Source organism: Zychaea mexicana (assembly GCF_025766255.1).
Source record: "Zychaea mexicana strain RSA 1403 chromosome Unknown BDB00scaffold_117, whole genome shotgun sequence".
NCBI classification, from domain to species: Eukaryota; Fungi; Mucoromycota; class Mucoromycetes; order Mucorales; family Lichtheimiaceae; genus Zychaea; species Zychaea mexicana.
Window position 1 is genome coordinate 106,090 of NW_026516780.1, and position 16,546 is coordinate 122,635.

Here is a 16,546-nt window from a genome sequence, read left to right on the forward strand (position 1 = left end):
CCGCGGGAATTTTTTTGTTCGGGTTCAACTTCCTTGATCGAAACTCACATGACCTCAAACATGTGCTTTTTTTTTCTGTATCATCATCTTGCTGCGTACAAGAACTACAATAATCCTTGCTGTTTCACATAGAATTGCATGCATTTATGCACTCTAACGCTGCGCAATATCCCAGCAATGATGTATATCGCATATATGTAATGGATGTGTCAAATGTTATAGTACAATCAAGTATTAATAAAAAGGAAATTACAAGAAAAGTAGAGGAGACGATCCCCCTTTAGCGCATGGTCACCAACTCCTCGGCAGCGGTAGGATGGATAGCTACGCAGTTATCGAAATCGGCCTTGGTGGCTCCCATGCGAACAGCAACGCCGAAGCCTTGAAGGATTTCATCACTTTCACGGCCAAACAGATGCACACCAACAACCTTCTCCTCAGGGCCCGTCACCACAAGCTTGTAAGCAGTGGGCTCCTTGTGATCCAGCATGGAAAAGTACATGTTGACGAACTTGGAGGTGTAAGTCTTGACATTGGCATCGCCAAACTTGGCACGGGCTTCGTCTTCGGTCAAACCAATGGTACCGGCAGTAGGATGCGAGAACACAACGGTAGGAATGTTGTCGTAATCAATCTTTGCGTTCTTGAATTGCTCGCCGCCAAAGAGACGGTCCGAAAGACGACGACCAGCAGCAATGGCAACTAATTATTCTTATGTAAGCATCACGTAGTATTCATAGAGATGAAACACCACTCTCTTAAAAACCAACGTCCCATGCTTTATATTACACCACTATACGAAATTAGACATACCAGGCGTCAATTCAAAGTTACCACAGGCATCACCCAATGCAAGCACATTAGCGGTCGAGGTGTTCTGGTATTCATCAACAACGATATAACCCTTCTCGTCGGTCTTGACGTCAGCAGCATCCAAGTTGAGCTTCTTTACGTTGGGTGCACGGCCGATAGCCCAGAGGACGCAATCGACTTCCACGGAACTCGACTCACCAGCCGATTCGTAATCGACACGGATACCGCTGTCAGAGCGCGACAAGGACTTGACCTGCGACTCGTAAGCAAACTTGACACCGGTCGCTTCCATCTCCTTCAACACGTTGTCGCGAATAATGCTGTCAAAGTGTCGCAGAATGTGCTTGGTGCGCGAGAATACGGTGGTCTCTGAGCCCAAAGCATTAAAAATACCAGCAATCTCGATACCAATGTAACCAGTGCCAATTACAGCCACACGCTTGGGCTGCGTTTCCAAATCAAAGAAGCCATCCGAATCAATGCCGAGTTCAGCACCGGGAATGTTGGGAATAATAGGGTGGCCACCTATACACACATCCCGACTTGTTGGTCAATAACCCCCTCCTTTTCCAATACTTTTACACGCTCCATGAAATATGGTATCTTTTCAGTTTTGCAACATACCAGTGGCAATTAGAATATTTTTTGCTTGCACTTCGTACGACTCGGTCTCGGAGTGCTGAACACGAACGGTGTTGGGTCCAACAAAGCTAGCAAAACCTTGCAAATGCTCGACATTATCGTTGCCCAAGTTACGTTCGTAAATTCCGTTCAAACGCTTCACATAAGCATCGCGCTTAGCCTTCAAAGCGCCCCAGTTGAATGCTGGCATGGCCTTCAATTCGAAACCGTAACTAGGAGCATCGCGCAAAGTCTCGGCCACCGCAGCTTTATTCCCGAGTTTGACACTGGTTAGCTTATCACTTCCACCTTGTACCATCTCCCCCTACTCCCATGCCCGGCGTCATTCAAAATCCTAGTTTTATTATTCGCTTACCTGTATTCCACATGACTTTCTTAGGTACGCAGCCGACATTGACACAAGTACCACCGAGACGATGTTGTGCTTCTATAAGGGCCACGCTAGCCTTGTGGATACCGCTGGCTCGGCGAGCAGAGGCCAAACCCCCAGAGCCGCCACCAATCACAAGGTAATCGTAGATTTGCTTTGTAGGCTTCGGGACCGGAACCATTTCAATGTTCTATAATATGAAATAAACAGGAACAAAAAGAAAGAGTTTCTGGTGTATATTTTTATATTTTTGAACCGGAGCTGTCTCTACACTGCGGGATTAGTAATACATGGCTGAACTGTCGTGCTTTTACTTCCTGAGCATTTGCAAAGCATGACTAATTGAGCATAGATACGTCACCTCACAGATCGAGAAAAAAAAGATTAATCGATCAATGACTCTCATGCAACAGTTGAACTTTGCCGAGATACGGTTCTTACATAATTCAGCATCCAATTGATAGCTTTGTCAATGCGTTGTTTGCGTGCGCAGCAATTTAGGAAATGAAAAACACGGCTTTGGTACCTATGAAATTTTATTGGTCCAATCGTGGTTAATCTCCAACTCATCTCTCGACGGTTTTCTATCTTGGAAGAGACAAAAGGATGTTTCTGACCAACAGATTTCAATTAAACGCTTGCGTTATTTGAGTATTATGAAGCTTTAAACAAGCATTTCTTTGAGCATACCATAGACACTTTCTTCTGCTGTTAAGCAATGATGTTTCACAAGCTTACGTAGATCATCGTCAACCAGCAAAACTCTGTATGTTGCGCATTCATGTATATAAAAGGTCTTCTCACACAAGATTTATTTGTGGACCAAACGGCTTGATGCTTCTGGGAATAATATAATATTCAAGAGACTAAAAACCACATCCGACAGTAACAAGAATTGATGCTCGCTTGTAACTATTGTAAGTAGTTATAAAAAGGCTGCTTTATAAGTTTATTCTAATTGATTACATACTGTATGGTAGCATGCATAAAAAAGTGCTGGGAAACAATACATACATAGTAACAGAACCTTGTCATTGCCCAGGCATAACACTAACGTGAAACTATATACACGCTATCTTGCTATATATACTGAAACGCTGTAACTCTGGTTACGTCTCTAAGTCAACGCCGCGATTGTGCTGAACGTATATACTAATTCTTCACGGAAAAAAGATTTCGACATACTGACGCTCTTATTAAGGAGTATCGTACTCGGTCACATATAGAGGGTGATAGACCCTTGGAAAGGGTTGATATTTTTACCATGATCTATGCCGGTTTTTTACATAGCTTGTTGAGGATACATTATAAGAAGGTATACGATTGTGAAGTGTAAGCGGAAGTAGTAAAAGGAAGCCATGGCTGACGGACAATGAGATGGAATTTTGCCAACGACTTTCATTCTTTTGCGTTAGCAATCCACCAGGAGGACAAAGTATTGGAGAGTTTCAGACTGTATGATTCTTAATAAAATATATACAACGCGAACTATAGTGATCATCATTTCTATAGCGATCTTAAAGAAGCTCAGAAAAACCTGCCGAGGATTGAATGTATGAGACACAAGCATACAGCATAGAGCATAAAAATATAAGCTTCTTATATCCATCCTTTACATGGGCAATGGCAGCAAGAGAAAATGGGCAAACAGAATTTTCAAAAATGAGTGATGGCCAATTAAAATCCGTACACTCACTCGTCTACATCACGAGCATATGTAGGCTGACATTCTAAATGTGTACCTTAAATCAAAATGTTTTAGAAAGCTTTTGTTGATACATGTTCACCTTTTCTAGATATCAGGAGCAAGTCCAGCGGACCAGCTAAACCACTTATTCTACCATTTCTAGCAGAGAAAAAAGGCGTTTAAAATTCATTTGACAGGGTATGATAAACTCGCGATCTTTTTGCTCTCTCTGCCAACTCATTGAAGATGGGCTACTCCAACACCAACACTCTCTCGTTTCCCTTGTTTCCTTCCTCATCTGAAGATTCTTTTTCTTCCTCCACTTCTTCGGCAGGTTCCGCCCCAACCGCAATCCCAGGGCTTGTTTGGCAGCCCTAATTAGCGATTACCTGAAAACGTGAACTTGTCAATAAAAAAAACAATTTAGCCTTGTTTGTCAAACAGGACAAAATGCAATCTTGACTGGTATGACAGCCGTGTTGTCAAGTTGTTATTCTATATCAATAGAACTGCTCATCACTATTGCCTAAAGCGTCGTCTCTGTTCTGCTACAGTATCAGCATCAGTTTAACCCAACAGACCAGAAAAGAAATGGATGTATATATCATGTGATAGGGCACTGCTAGTAGGGTGCACGAAAGCAAATTTACTTTTTGAGAGCACTTTAATAGCCCTTCATACATTACATTTAACAAGCTTTTCACTAATAGCAAAAGAATGTACACCCAGGAGTAATGCTATGTTGTTGTATCATGCGATCGCTTACACAGTCACTCCTTTACTATGAATTTCTATCATATTGCAGAGAGAAGTAGTATATTTTGGTTGTTTCTTATGCAATAGAGACGATGTATGCCGCCGAGATTTTTTGACGATTCGGCATAAGGGTAGATAAAATTAGCGTTACAAGCCAAGAAGAACAAGGCGAAATGCGATTTTGTCAGTACAGGTAAAAGTAACGATATTTTGAGGGTCCAAATCATAGTTATTTGGGCTGGTTGCCAATCAAGCCCTGACGTCTTTGTAACATGGCTTACCTCAATTTGAATCAGTCGAAATGTTGCAGCCGGAAAATAAATAAAGTCAGACGCGCATAGCTGCCCCTCGTCACCCACAATTCTTTAATCGTTTGGCAGGTTAGAGTTGGTAAAAGTACCATATGGAACATAGCTTAGATTTTCTTAAACAGCTGTTTCTGTTAATATCTTAGCAAATTGAAGCGTACAGCAGCAAGGCCTGCACAAATTGCGGGACCATTAACAAACAGTAAGGAGAAATAAAATAGTCCTGTAATTTCGCAACAAGTCGAAGCATACTCGGCCATTGTTTCTCTCAAGGAACAATAAACTTTGTCTAATCGACCAACACTTTATACGGTCTTTTTACGACGTGCTGCTCTCAGTAGTAGGACGTTTTCGTTGCTAAGCGAATCTACTCGATCGAGAATACTCTCTTTCGGGATACGTTGTCGCTATCTCTGGGGTATCTTGCGCTATCCGATGATCGTCCTTAACCTGAAGGACCCCCCTATCCCCGTGTCCGCTATGCCGCCTGTAACGCCAATTAGCCAGATGTCGTCCAATTTCGCTGACTATCTGCGAAAAAAACTGTCACCAGCCCATTGTCCTGCTGCTCGAATACAGTTTGATATTGTTAAACGGCTACCTTATCTTGATGTCTTAGGTGGTGTAATAACGTTGCTCACCAAACTAATAATACTGTCAGGTAGCTTACTAGGAAATTCTGCGTTTCCATTCATTTGGTGGTGACATCCATACCATGCAAATGTAACACAGCACAATTGTAGCTCCTTCCTAATTTCGCAACTCATAAACCAGCCGCAGTGCATGTAATATGCATCCGTGAATGGCTATGAAGGAATATATACTAGATATGCATTACGATATCATGATGCACCATGTAGCTAGGCTTCTCTTTGTTAGATACGCATAGCACAGAGACGGTATCTATGGTAACGAACATTGTCATGACGACTGGATCAAGGTTTTGGCATCAAATGGCAAAGACAAGAAAGACATAGTGGCTCTAAGAAATAGCCACCTTCAGCGTAGTGCAGCCATCAACATCCCTAGCCAACAATGATCGTTATTTAGGCCTAAGGCACGGACAAGTAGGTATCTTTATCAAAGCTATTGATTCTGCACGCACTCACGAGCGGGTCTCCAGCAAAAGGATTTGAGTAGTAAAAGTAGCACAGCAAGTCAAAATGCTATTGCAACAGACACAGTCTGACACAAAGCCAATCAGACGCTGTGTTACTTCCTCGGCGTCTGTACGCGTGATGTGAATGATACTTGTGAAAACCAAAAAAAAACAGGATGTTGGCTCGTAGCCTCCGAGCAATTTTTTTCCTTTCGATTATTTTTGCGAACAGAATTACGCGCGAACACAGAAATTAAAACAAAGGAAGGTGAAAAACGCGTTCCAAAGTGTGATAAAGCGCGTTGTGATCGTGCTACTGTCGGCTACGTTATAAAAGATCTGCCATTGTTTCCTGCGTTGTTAGCACGGACCTGTGGATGGGGGTGCGGGTATTATTACCTAATTTAGTTTTTTGTTCTTTAATGGGTCCCAACCCTATTCTGAGTCTAATTTTGGACTTTTTATTATTCAACGACAAAGAAAAAAAAAATAAACTGATCTAATCCAGCTTTACAGGAGCATAGACTTACTGTCCTCTAGTATTTACGAAAAATATTTGAAGTCTCGATATTATTTTTTTGGTTATTTAATACCCATTTTAACTTTCCTTGATTATGAAGAAGTTCTTTAAGTCCAATTTTGGACTATTATAAATTGTATATTAGTTGGTTTAAAATACAGGCTAATTGCCACTTGCTACATATCCAAGATGTACTGCTCGAGCTTATATAAACTATATGTATAACAGGTTGCTATATGTTACAAATGACGAGATATTAACGTTTTGCAAACACCATGTAAAAAATTCATTGATTTTTTTTTCTGTATGCCCGACCATACGTAATTTACTATATACGCTGTCAGTTCCACAAATACATCTCAAAGAAGATCGTATTGAGCAGCCATTATAGGTACAAAGCCTTTTTAAGCGATCGGTTCCAGCACCTTCTTTGGTTAAACCAATTGTTTTGCTTTATGCTTAAGTCCTGTTTGCCGTACAACGTTTGTTATGTCTTGAAGGCTCCGAACTACATCGTCGTCAGTTTTCATTCCGAAAGATTGTGCATGTTGCAATAGTGTCTGTGCAAGACAAGTCCGAAAACTGGTATGTAGTGTATTTTTTGTGTCATTTGCGAAATATTTGAATGCTGAATACGCGTTAGCCTCGGCTATAGCCAGAAAAAAAGCTAAGCATCGCATCTCCCAACGGTACGTCTTCATTACATCATGGAACGAGACTAAATAATTCCTCCGGTAATTAGCAATATCGACTGCACCTAATACAAGGGCTTTAAATAAGTAGACTCGTCATTCTTTACGAATTTCTCTACTCTATATATTCATACGCACCCTTGTGTGCTTCATATTCATCAGATACTTTAGGACGACGCATCGTTTCAACGGTACCAGTGTCCTTTAAGTATCGCTTAATTTCTTTGTCGCTTTTAGTTGTAGTGCTGCAGTTCGCGATAACCATTTTCGGTTTGATATCACGTAAAGCTGCTACATAGACTTCGTCACTAGTTGATTGCATGCAGATGCTATCGCCAAATTCTTCTCCCATCGCTTGGATCGGATCTTGCTGTGGCATGCCCACTGGATAATAGCGCCGCTTCTTCACTTGCATTATTGAATATAACCCATTATCACTTTTCATCGTACGGACCATATTTGGAGAGCCAAAAAGCGAATCGGCAATTATCGTTCGCCCAGAATGAAACCAAGGTTGCGTTAATCGTGATACTGTAGCCACCAACTTCTTCTCGTATTTATTTTCAAATTGCCTTTGAACCCATTTGTCGCCAGTCATGTCAAGACGTATAATACAGCAAGTATTCGTGTCTGCCGTAGTCTTGTACTCCTGGCCGATAGGATGTGGCTTTCGAGGTATTTTGATCAAGTTCGGCATTCCAGCGCCTAGCCATTGGTTCATTGATTCATCCACACAGAGATACTGGCCTGGTATCAGCGCTTCTGCTAAGTTATCGTTGTAAGCTTGCAGAAACCCTCGTATTTGATACAATGGATCATCATTTCTCCTTGAACATGACAAGCACAAATATATTAGTTAGCCAAATAAAGTTGGAGCATCATCTATAGTGAATGTACCTTGCAACATCCGGTTTAGTGAAGATATGCATTCGTGTTATTTCCTTGAACCGGTCTTTGGCCATGTAATCAGAGAAGCTCATTGTTAGTTGGAACGGAAAACTTCCTTGGTGCCAATAGGCGTCATGATCGTCGATGCGTACGGTCGTCATAATTATAAAAAGTGCAATCCAGATGAGATATTCAGAATAGGTGATGTCATGGAAACGAGTCAAGTTGGAACGCGCGTTTTCATTAATGGCAGCTATCACAACATTTTTGATGTATGATTCAGGAAGAAACCGTAGAAAGTATCGTGCAGGTGATGCTGTTTCTTTTTCGTGCAAATTTAACATCTTTTTTTTTCTCTATATGAAGATACAGGGTTGACGACACGGGTATCGATATCCACCTCTTTAATTTGCCAGCAAAGATCTGCTTCTGCATTTTCAGGCGCCTCATTCTCTGAATCGTCGTCGACCGCGTCATCCAAAAAATCGTGTGAGACATCATCTTCTTGCTGATGGCTATTACTGCTCCCTGGAGGTCTTGTGTTTGTTGCTGGCTGTCTTGTTGCAGTCCTAGGTTTCACACCTTCGTAACGTATGCTTGTTGCCGCGATGACGCATGGTTCATCTGGCAGTATATCCAGTACAACGGCCCATGCTGGTTTTCCTTCGATATCTGACGCCGACCTTACAATTTTCCCCTTAGAGCGATAACCGGGAGAGTCGACTGGTGCTATCCTTCCAATCCGCTGGTACACTGTTGTTTTCTGTAAAAAGCGCGGTGCTATAGATATAGGTGCGTTGTCTTTAAGATATAGTGAAGCTCTTGGCATTTTAAACCATTGGATTGCAGTAAGAGGCAGCATATTGCGGTGTTTCAGGAATAACGCTAAGTAAAATAAATACATGAGTTGGAAAGAACCCAATAGTTTAAACCGGTATATGCATGCCAACCTTACTTCTCGACGCCAAAAACAATGCATGAACAAAAACTACACGCGTGAGATTGCCCAACAGTTTCGAAAAAAGTCCAAAATTGGACTCAAAGTCCAATTTTGGACTCCGTCTTTATAATCCATTAAAGAAAAACAAAGGGCGGAATCTGAACGTGTGCCTGTGGTAAACACCTGATTACACTGCCTATAAAGACATCATCAGACTAAGATAAGCGGTTAAACTTCAAAGCGTACACAGCAATTACCACGACACGCAGCTAAGCACTGTAGCATATAAACAACCCATCCGAATTGTGTAAAGCAAGGAAACATTATACTTGGATGATCCACTTATGCGAGCAGTAGCAGTACGATTGTCAGTAAATCATGGATGTGAAAGATTTTACAGTGTACGGCTATAACCCGATATGGACTGACGCGATATGAGGTATAGGCGTATGTCGTTTGTATTTTCTTGGTAAAGAATGGATGTCTTGCCGCGGATATCTTATCAGCAGGATGACTGGGCGTGTATATGTACAGTATTTGATATGGTTAGCGCAAAGTTCCAGTCAGGGATCAAAGGGTCTTTGTACAGGGCTCGGGTCAATCTTGTTTATATTGAAAAAGATGTTTGTTTGGGTTTGTACCGCGTCGATATTGACCGGTGAACGATATTTTTGGAAATAATGGTATATTCGCGCAAGGCGTTGATAGGATACACATCAGTTTTTGATTTGGAGTAAATATGTGCTAAATGTCGTAGTTAACGTCTTCACTAAAATCAGTGAGACATTGTAGGTAGTCTCGGCCGTTGTGATGTGGTGTAACAAAAATAAAAAACGCTCTCTTATAGAAGCTATACCCACGGCAATTATCGATTGCCTATCCCTCAATCCCGCATTGATGGATGTGGCTAGCTTAAAGTAGATTGTCAAGAGCAGCATGGCTGTTTCAACATAGTATGCGCGTCCTCCTGGAACTACTATAAATCTATACAAACTGCTTTTTCAGGTTGATATTGTTGCCACCTCCATCCGCAGCAGCGACACAAAGTCAATCTGACGTTGTGTTACTTCCTCGGCGTATGTGTGGGTGATTTATTATTCATGTGAAAAAAAAACAGGATGTTGGCTCGTAGCCTCCGAGCAATTTTTTTCCCTTTCGTTGTGATCGTGTTACTATCGCTACGATACAAAAGATCTGTGCATTGTTAGAACGGACCTGTGAATGGGGGGAGTATTTTTCCTTTCGCAGATAAAAACGGTTTGCGCGAGCTGAACACAATTTTGAGTTTTTCTCTTACTCTCACAACATATTTCTTTTCCTTGCCCTCGATCCGGTGTGCATTCTACAATCTTTGTCAAAAACAAGAACAAATTACGAACTCAACATGTCAACTAGCACCCCCACTACTACAACATCTCGGTCGGTCCTCTGCAATGTATATAAATACATCGGTGAAGATCTTTGGTACGATCAAGGAACTGGTTTTTGTGTCTACAAAACGATACACGAAGACAATGGCGACGAACACGACGAAATACTTGTCGAAGATTTGATAGATCAGTCCCGCCTTTTGATATCGCAGGTTTCTGAACACAAAGATTATGAGCAACTTGAAGGTATAGATATACAAAGTACGGGGCGAAATGATGACTGGAACCACCATGACTGAATTTGATCTTGATTTGTAAAAAATGGTGCATTTAGAAACTAAGATTCTTTGGACTGAGGATACAGGAGCAAATATACTAGCACTGAGTTTTTTATCGCGCGAGGATTGTGACTATATATGGCACGTTATCGGGATAGAGAGAGGGAAAGAGGGAAAGGAAGAATGTAAAAAGAGTGTGCGAGCGTATGTGGGTCAGTGATGTACAAGAAGCTTATTTTTATCGCTCAAATGATTACAGGAACATTATACATGAACGACGTGACACTGCCACCGATAATCGCCTCAGAACAGGTATGGGACAACTGCAAAAGTCGTGTAAAAATTGAAATTTCGTGTGTCTAAACATGTTGTTCTATCTGTATCTTGCACAATGGTTTACGAAACAAAAAAGCTGTTGATGAGAAGCTGGAAACTGGAGATAGAACACCACCGATGACGAATGATTTCCAAGACGTAGCTACGCTTCCCATGCCTGAACTATACAACTTGGACGAAATTACAAGAAGTCTTAGCAGTGCAAAAACAGCACAAGATAAGCATCGACTAGCATTTTTTATTGTACTACATGTAAGTACCTTTATTATGCGGATTGATCTCAGGGTGCTGCTGGGTGCAATGTATGTAACCTTTTGATTGACTTGTTTTATTGGAAGAACTACATTGATAAGCTGTTGTCCGTATTTGAGTCATGCAAAAATAAGAAAAGCAAAAGAGGTCCGCGTAAGCTGTACACTATCATGAAGTCCATCAGTAAGTTTTCCTTCGTTCTAAGCCTTGTATCGTTCGTGGCGGCAACAACAACATCATTAGTTTTATACATGCTGACCTTATGTACTTTTTATGATGTAGTTTTGTTGAATGACGAAGTCATTATTGAGCTCGTAGTTCGTGATGAGTATATAATGGAGGTTTTGGGCATACTTGAATGTAAGCTTTGACAGTCCCCTGGTCTTTCATTGTTGTGCTCTGTATGTATAGACGTGTGGCTGAGCTTAACCTGTCTTGTCATGTGCATACGTTATTAGATGATCCGCAGATACCAGATAAGAAGGCAACACATCGAAGAAATCTAGCAAAACTCTCCCAAATGAAACCAGTACGTGTTGTATATCCAAGCAGTCAAATAGTTCCCAACAAGAGAAGAGAAACACAGCATAAACCCTTTCTATACTTCTCAATCACTTTTTAGATCGTCCCAATTCATGATGAATGGGTCAATTCCAAGATACAGCAAACTTTGCGGCTACAATATCTCAACGATGTCATTTTGTGCAACACTACCGACGACTCAGAAAAATCAACCCTGCGTTCGCTGATAAATTTCAACAACCTTGCTCTTGTCAATTATTTTAAAGACGAAGAGAACCAGGAGTATTTGCACGAGCTGTTTTATATTTTTAGAGACGAGAAGTCGAGCGATGAAATGAAGAAGGAAGCTTCCAAGTTCGTAATACAGCTCTGGATTATGGCAAAGGAGGATCAGACCGCTGCGCGTGCAGCTCTAGCCAGGTTCGTTTTTTGTTTGTGCGTTCAAACGATTGATTTTATCTTACCTTTACTTCTTAGAACGCTGGCCAAACATGGCATTTTCGATATGTTTCCGTTTGCCCTGTGTGCAGATGATGAGCTTTTGCGTACCCATGCTGCAAACGTCCTTGATTCCATTGTAAAGCTTGACGTATGCCTTTTACGTAAATACACCATTGAACAAACGAGAACAAAAAACGCTGAAGATACTACCTTGGGCACGGTCCTTAAGCGATTTGCACTCGATAACACGGATCCCGGTCTAAAGATACAATACGCAGAAATTATCAAGGCGTCGATGAACTTGGGCAATGGCAAATTGGTGGTAACAAGATAGTGGCCTACTTGACCCGAAAAGAACGTTTCAGGAGCTTTGTAAACTCATCTACAATGCTACTAAATCTATCTTAAATGCTTAGATGCTACGTAAACAAGATCGTGATACTCAAATGTATCTCACTGTATTCTACGAAAGTTATTGTAACCTACTACTGCGTCCGTTTGAACAAGTAGATGTCAAACCGATCAAGCTAGATGGTAAGTTCTTATCTACTTGTCAATTATCAGTAAAGAAGCAGGATAGTTATCAAAAACTCATCGTGACGGAATGGTTACTAGGTCCAATAGAAGAACTCAAACTCACTCCAGATCAGTCAGATATATGCTTATACCTATGCGACCTCATTTGCTTGGCTATACGACAACACAGCTTCCTTAGCAGAATTTTAATGCGTTCCACCGACTGTTTTGTCAAAATTGCACAACTGTATCGATGCAAACAATCTCACCTGAAGCTTGGTAAGGAAAAGAGGAAGAGGATACAGCGGCAAAAAAAAACGTTGTCAATGTGAAATCCAACGACTCACACGTTTATTTGATTAAATAGCGGCGTTGCGCGTATTCCGCACTTGTATCGGCCTAAGCGACAAGTTTACCCGACTTCTTATAAAATTCAATGTATTCGAACCGACAATACGAGTGCTTTTGGATACTGATGGCCGCTACAATGCGCTCAACTCTGCGTGTCTTGAGATGTTGGAGTATATAAGAAGAGTAAGTCCAGTAGTGGGGCAGCAAATTTAGCTTTTCAGTGTGTATATCCTCTCATACCACGCTCTTGCAAATGACACAAATCGAATCATGTCTTATTTTTTGGTAACACAGGAAAACATCAAATTATTGGTCGAACACTTAATAGCAAACTACGGTTCGGTGCTGGACACCATCAGCTATGTAACGACCTGCGAAATGTTACGGTTACGACACGAGCAAAATATCGAGCCAAATGACTCAAATGAAGCTGGAGATGAGGCAGCAAGGTGAGTCGACTCTGTGTTCAACATTAACATAGTACTGAAGCGTGATGCATTGTTGGTTGCTAACGAAGGCAATGAAACTTTACTATGGCAACATAAACAGAGATAACTTGTTACGTGGCAATGGTCAAGACGCTAGTGCAATAGATGATGCAGCGGCCGAAGAAGAGTATTTTAATAACCAATCGTCGGACGAAGAAGAGGATCAGCCAAACAAAGCATTAGCAGAAAGCGCATCGCCGAATGCAACGTCTTCAATTGAACCATCAAGAGGAGGACCGCTTGTCAATTATAATGATTCAGATTTATCAGACGAGGAGATGGATAATAATGAAGAAGAACAACAAACAATAGCGGTATCGTCATCATCATCATCACCGCCATCTGGTGATAAGCACCGCCGGTCATTCTCACCCGATCACAATAAAGACAGCAACAGCAACAATATTCACACTAATAATAATGAGAGCACACTTACTACAGCTGAAATCGAAGAATCGGCGGTATCGAAATCAAAATCGCCGTCTCCTTCGCCACCTACAGCACTTGGCACAACAGCAACAACAGAAGAACAGCAAGCAGAACGTGCATTGTCACCACCACCTTTACCCAAACGACGCATGGATGATGAGGATGACGAGGACGACGTCTTAGCAGCACGTGCGGGGGGAGAAAACAAGAGAAGGAAACGCACACCGTCACCATTGGCATCACCGCCATCTGGTGATAAGCACCGCCGGTCATTCTCACCCGATCACAATAAAGACAGCAACAGCAACAATATTCACACTAATAATAATGAGAGCACACTTACTACAGCTGAAATCGAAGAATCGGCGGTATCGAAATCAGAATCGCCGTCTCCTTCGCCACCTACAGCACTTGGCACAACAGCAACAACAGAAGAACAGCAAGCAGAACGTGCATTGTCACCACCACCTTTACCCAAACGACGCATGGATGATGAGGATGACGAGGACGACGTCTTAGCAGCACGTGCGGGGGGAGAAAACAAGAGAAGGAAACGCACACCGTCACCATTGGCATCACCGCCATCTGGTGATAAGCACCGCCAGTCATTCTCACCCGATCACAATAAAGACAGCAACAGCAACAATATTGACACTAATAATAATGAGAGCACACTTACTACAGCTGAAATCGAAGAATCGGCGGTATCGAAATCAGAATCGCCGTCTCCTTCGCCACCTACAGCACTTGGCACAACAGCAACAACAGAAGAACAGCAAGCAGAACGTGCATTGTCACCACCACCTTTACCCAAACGACGCATGGATGATGAGGATGACGAGGACGACGTCTTAGTAGCACGTGCGGGGGGAGAAAACAAGAGAAGGAAACGCACACCGTCACCATTGGCATCACCGCCATCTGGTGATAAGCACCGCCGGTCATTCTCACCCGATCACAATAAAGACAGCAACAGCAACAATATTGACACTAATAATAATGAGAGCACACTTACTACAGCTGAAATCGAAGAATCGGCGGTATCGAAATCAAAATCGCCGTCTCCTTCGCCACCTACAGCACTTGGCACAACAGCAACAACAGAAGAACAGCAAGCAGAACGTGCATTGTCACCACCACCTTTACCCAAACGACGCATGGATGATGAGGATGACGAGGACGACGTCTTAGTAGCACGTGCGGGGGGAGAAACAAGAGAAGGAAACGCACACCGTCACCATTGGCATCATCAAAAGCGTCTCCAAAAAAGATCATCATCAAACCTCAAATCCGAAAACTGCGGTCAAACAGTAAATGAAAAGACTCCTTGTTGAAAAAAGAACTTTGTACATATAACAATAAAAAAGAGAATATCCACGTTGCGACAATAACGTGTAAGATGATGTTGAAGGATCGTGTATTGACGTTGCACAATCTTTCTCGAGCGGGTGCTGTGGGAAGAGAGGCCACATGCGTGTGCGATAGGACAATATGTCCTAACCCACAGACATCCCAAAATTCTATGTTATCATTAGCAGAGAATCTTACTCAGGCATTATGCATTTTCTAATATTTGCTCATCGAGAAACGCTGTAATAGCAGAAACGAGGTACGTCCTACATGAGGCACGTGGTAGAACGACACTTTCATTTACTGTACTGTGTTTCCAGCAAGTAATGTCAATAGCGAGTGAAAACTAATGTCGTCTGGCTTGCTTAGAAATCATGTCGCACGACTGGACAAAAATTTTATTCACTTTGCAGTCCAACATGAGTGTACACTTTTTGTATGATGGCCAAGGAAATGTCGTTGATGAGCATGGCAATCCTGAACCTATGGTTTAGACCAGCAACAATATGTTTCTTTTTCTAGACGCGCAACAACGCAAAGTCACGTGCATATAAGATATGAGAGGTGAGGAGAAGGAACTAGGTAGCGTTGGACTAGTTTGCGATAGAAGGGAGGTTTTTCTTGGGTGCGGGTTAACAAAAGAGAATGGATTTGCGCGATAATGTTATCGGGAACGAAGGGAGAGTTGTTTAGAACAAAGCGCCAGTGGGCGTTCCAAAGACATTCTAATATACAACTGAAAATAATATCTGAAAGGAGACGAGGAGGATTTTGGGGAAAGTACAGGTGAAAGATAACGTTGTGTACAGCAGACTCTGTAACAGATTGTAATAAGAGGTCGGGCCACACGGAGCACCAAATCGACCATTTCCGAGGGCATTGGTACAGGAAATGAGACAAATCATCTTCAAATTGGACAAGTAGCGGTGGTGAATTTCGAAGGCATAATCGAATGTAGACTTTTTCGGCTTGAGATTTTATTGTGAAGCGCTCGATACCAGACATTTCTTGCCGTTGGCGATATCTTCAAACGCCAGAAGGTATTTAATTGTCTAGGCGATAAGAGCGTGTGTTCTCGGGCTTCGACGTAGACCAGACTTGTCAATGATGGCTTGCCTGAATTCTTTTGCTGTGATCGTGTTCAACAGCAACAATTTATTGTGTATGATAATCAATCGCCTTGCAATCGGAGTATATGTAAAAGGCAGCATTCTCGGAATCTTCCCAAAGCAAGCCAATGGAGTTATATAAGCTAGGTGATGAGGACACGCGTGTGAGAAAAGTGGCTGAAAAGCGCCAATATGTTGGGTACACTGCTAAGATAAGGCTCGTTTTTTAAGCTGAAAATTGACAAGTGTTTGAGTGCATATCCTACAGCAAAGCAGTGGAGATCAATTTTCGTACTGCACAGAGATGGTTAAGCAATATAATGAGCGGCCCAATAGTATTTTTGAGAATGGAGATAAGCAAGGCCGTAAATCGATTTAGGCTTGATGAT

General features: G+C 42.0%; 2 protein-coding genes across 2 annotated transcripts; one reads left to right on the forward strand and one right to left on the reverse strand.

Annotated features, from left to right (window-relative positions):
• Positions 1 to 70: 70 nt before the first annotated feature.
• BDB00DRAFT_850103 (uncharacterized protein) lies at positions 71 to 2,093 on the reverse strand. The gene is made up of 4 exons (XM_053125411.1): positions 1,811 to 2,093; positions 1,438 to 1,701; positions 814 to 1,338; positions 71 to 702 (listed from the first exon to the last, which is right to left on the reverse strand). The coding sequence occupies exons 1-4, from the start codon at positions 2,004 to 2,006 to the stop codon at positions 281 to 283; spliced, it is 1,407 nt and encodes a 468-aa protein (XP_052974381.1). The 5' UTR covers positions 2,007 to 2,093; the 3' UTR covers positions 71 to 280.
• An 8,006-nt stretch (positions 2,094 to 10,099) lies between these two features.
• BDB00DRAFT_850108 (component of IIS longevity pathway SMK-1-domain-containing protein) lies at positions 10,100 to 15,110 on the forward strand (the record flags this gene model as incomplete). The annotated part of the gene is made up of 15 exons (XM_053125412.1): positions 10,100 to 10,331; positions 10,420 to 10,504; positions 10,623 to 10,699; positions 10,776 to 10,951; positions 11,038 to 11,134; positions 11,234 to 11,311; positions 11,410 to 11,480; positions 11,574 to 11,893; positions 11,951 to 12,236; positions 12,331 to 12,448; positions 12,530 to 12,709; positions 12,798 to 12,964; positions 13,076 to 13,230; positions 13,331 to 13,874; positions 14,915 to 15,110. 15 exons carry the CDS (start codon positions 10,100 to 10,102, stop codon positions 15,014 to 15,016), a joined length of 2,688 nt encoding a protein of 895 aa, XP_052974382.1. The 3' UTR covers positions 15,017 to 15,110.
• Positions 15,111 to 16,546: the final 1,436 nt, after the last annotated feature.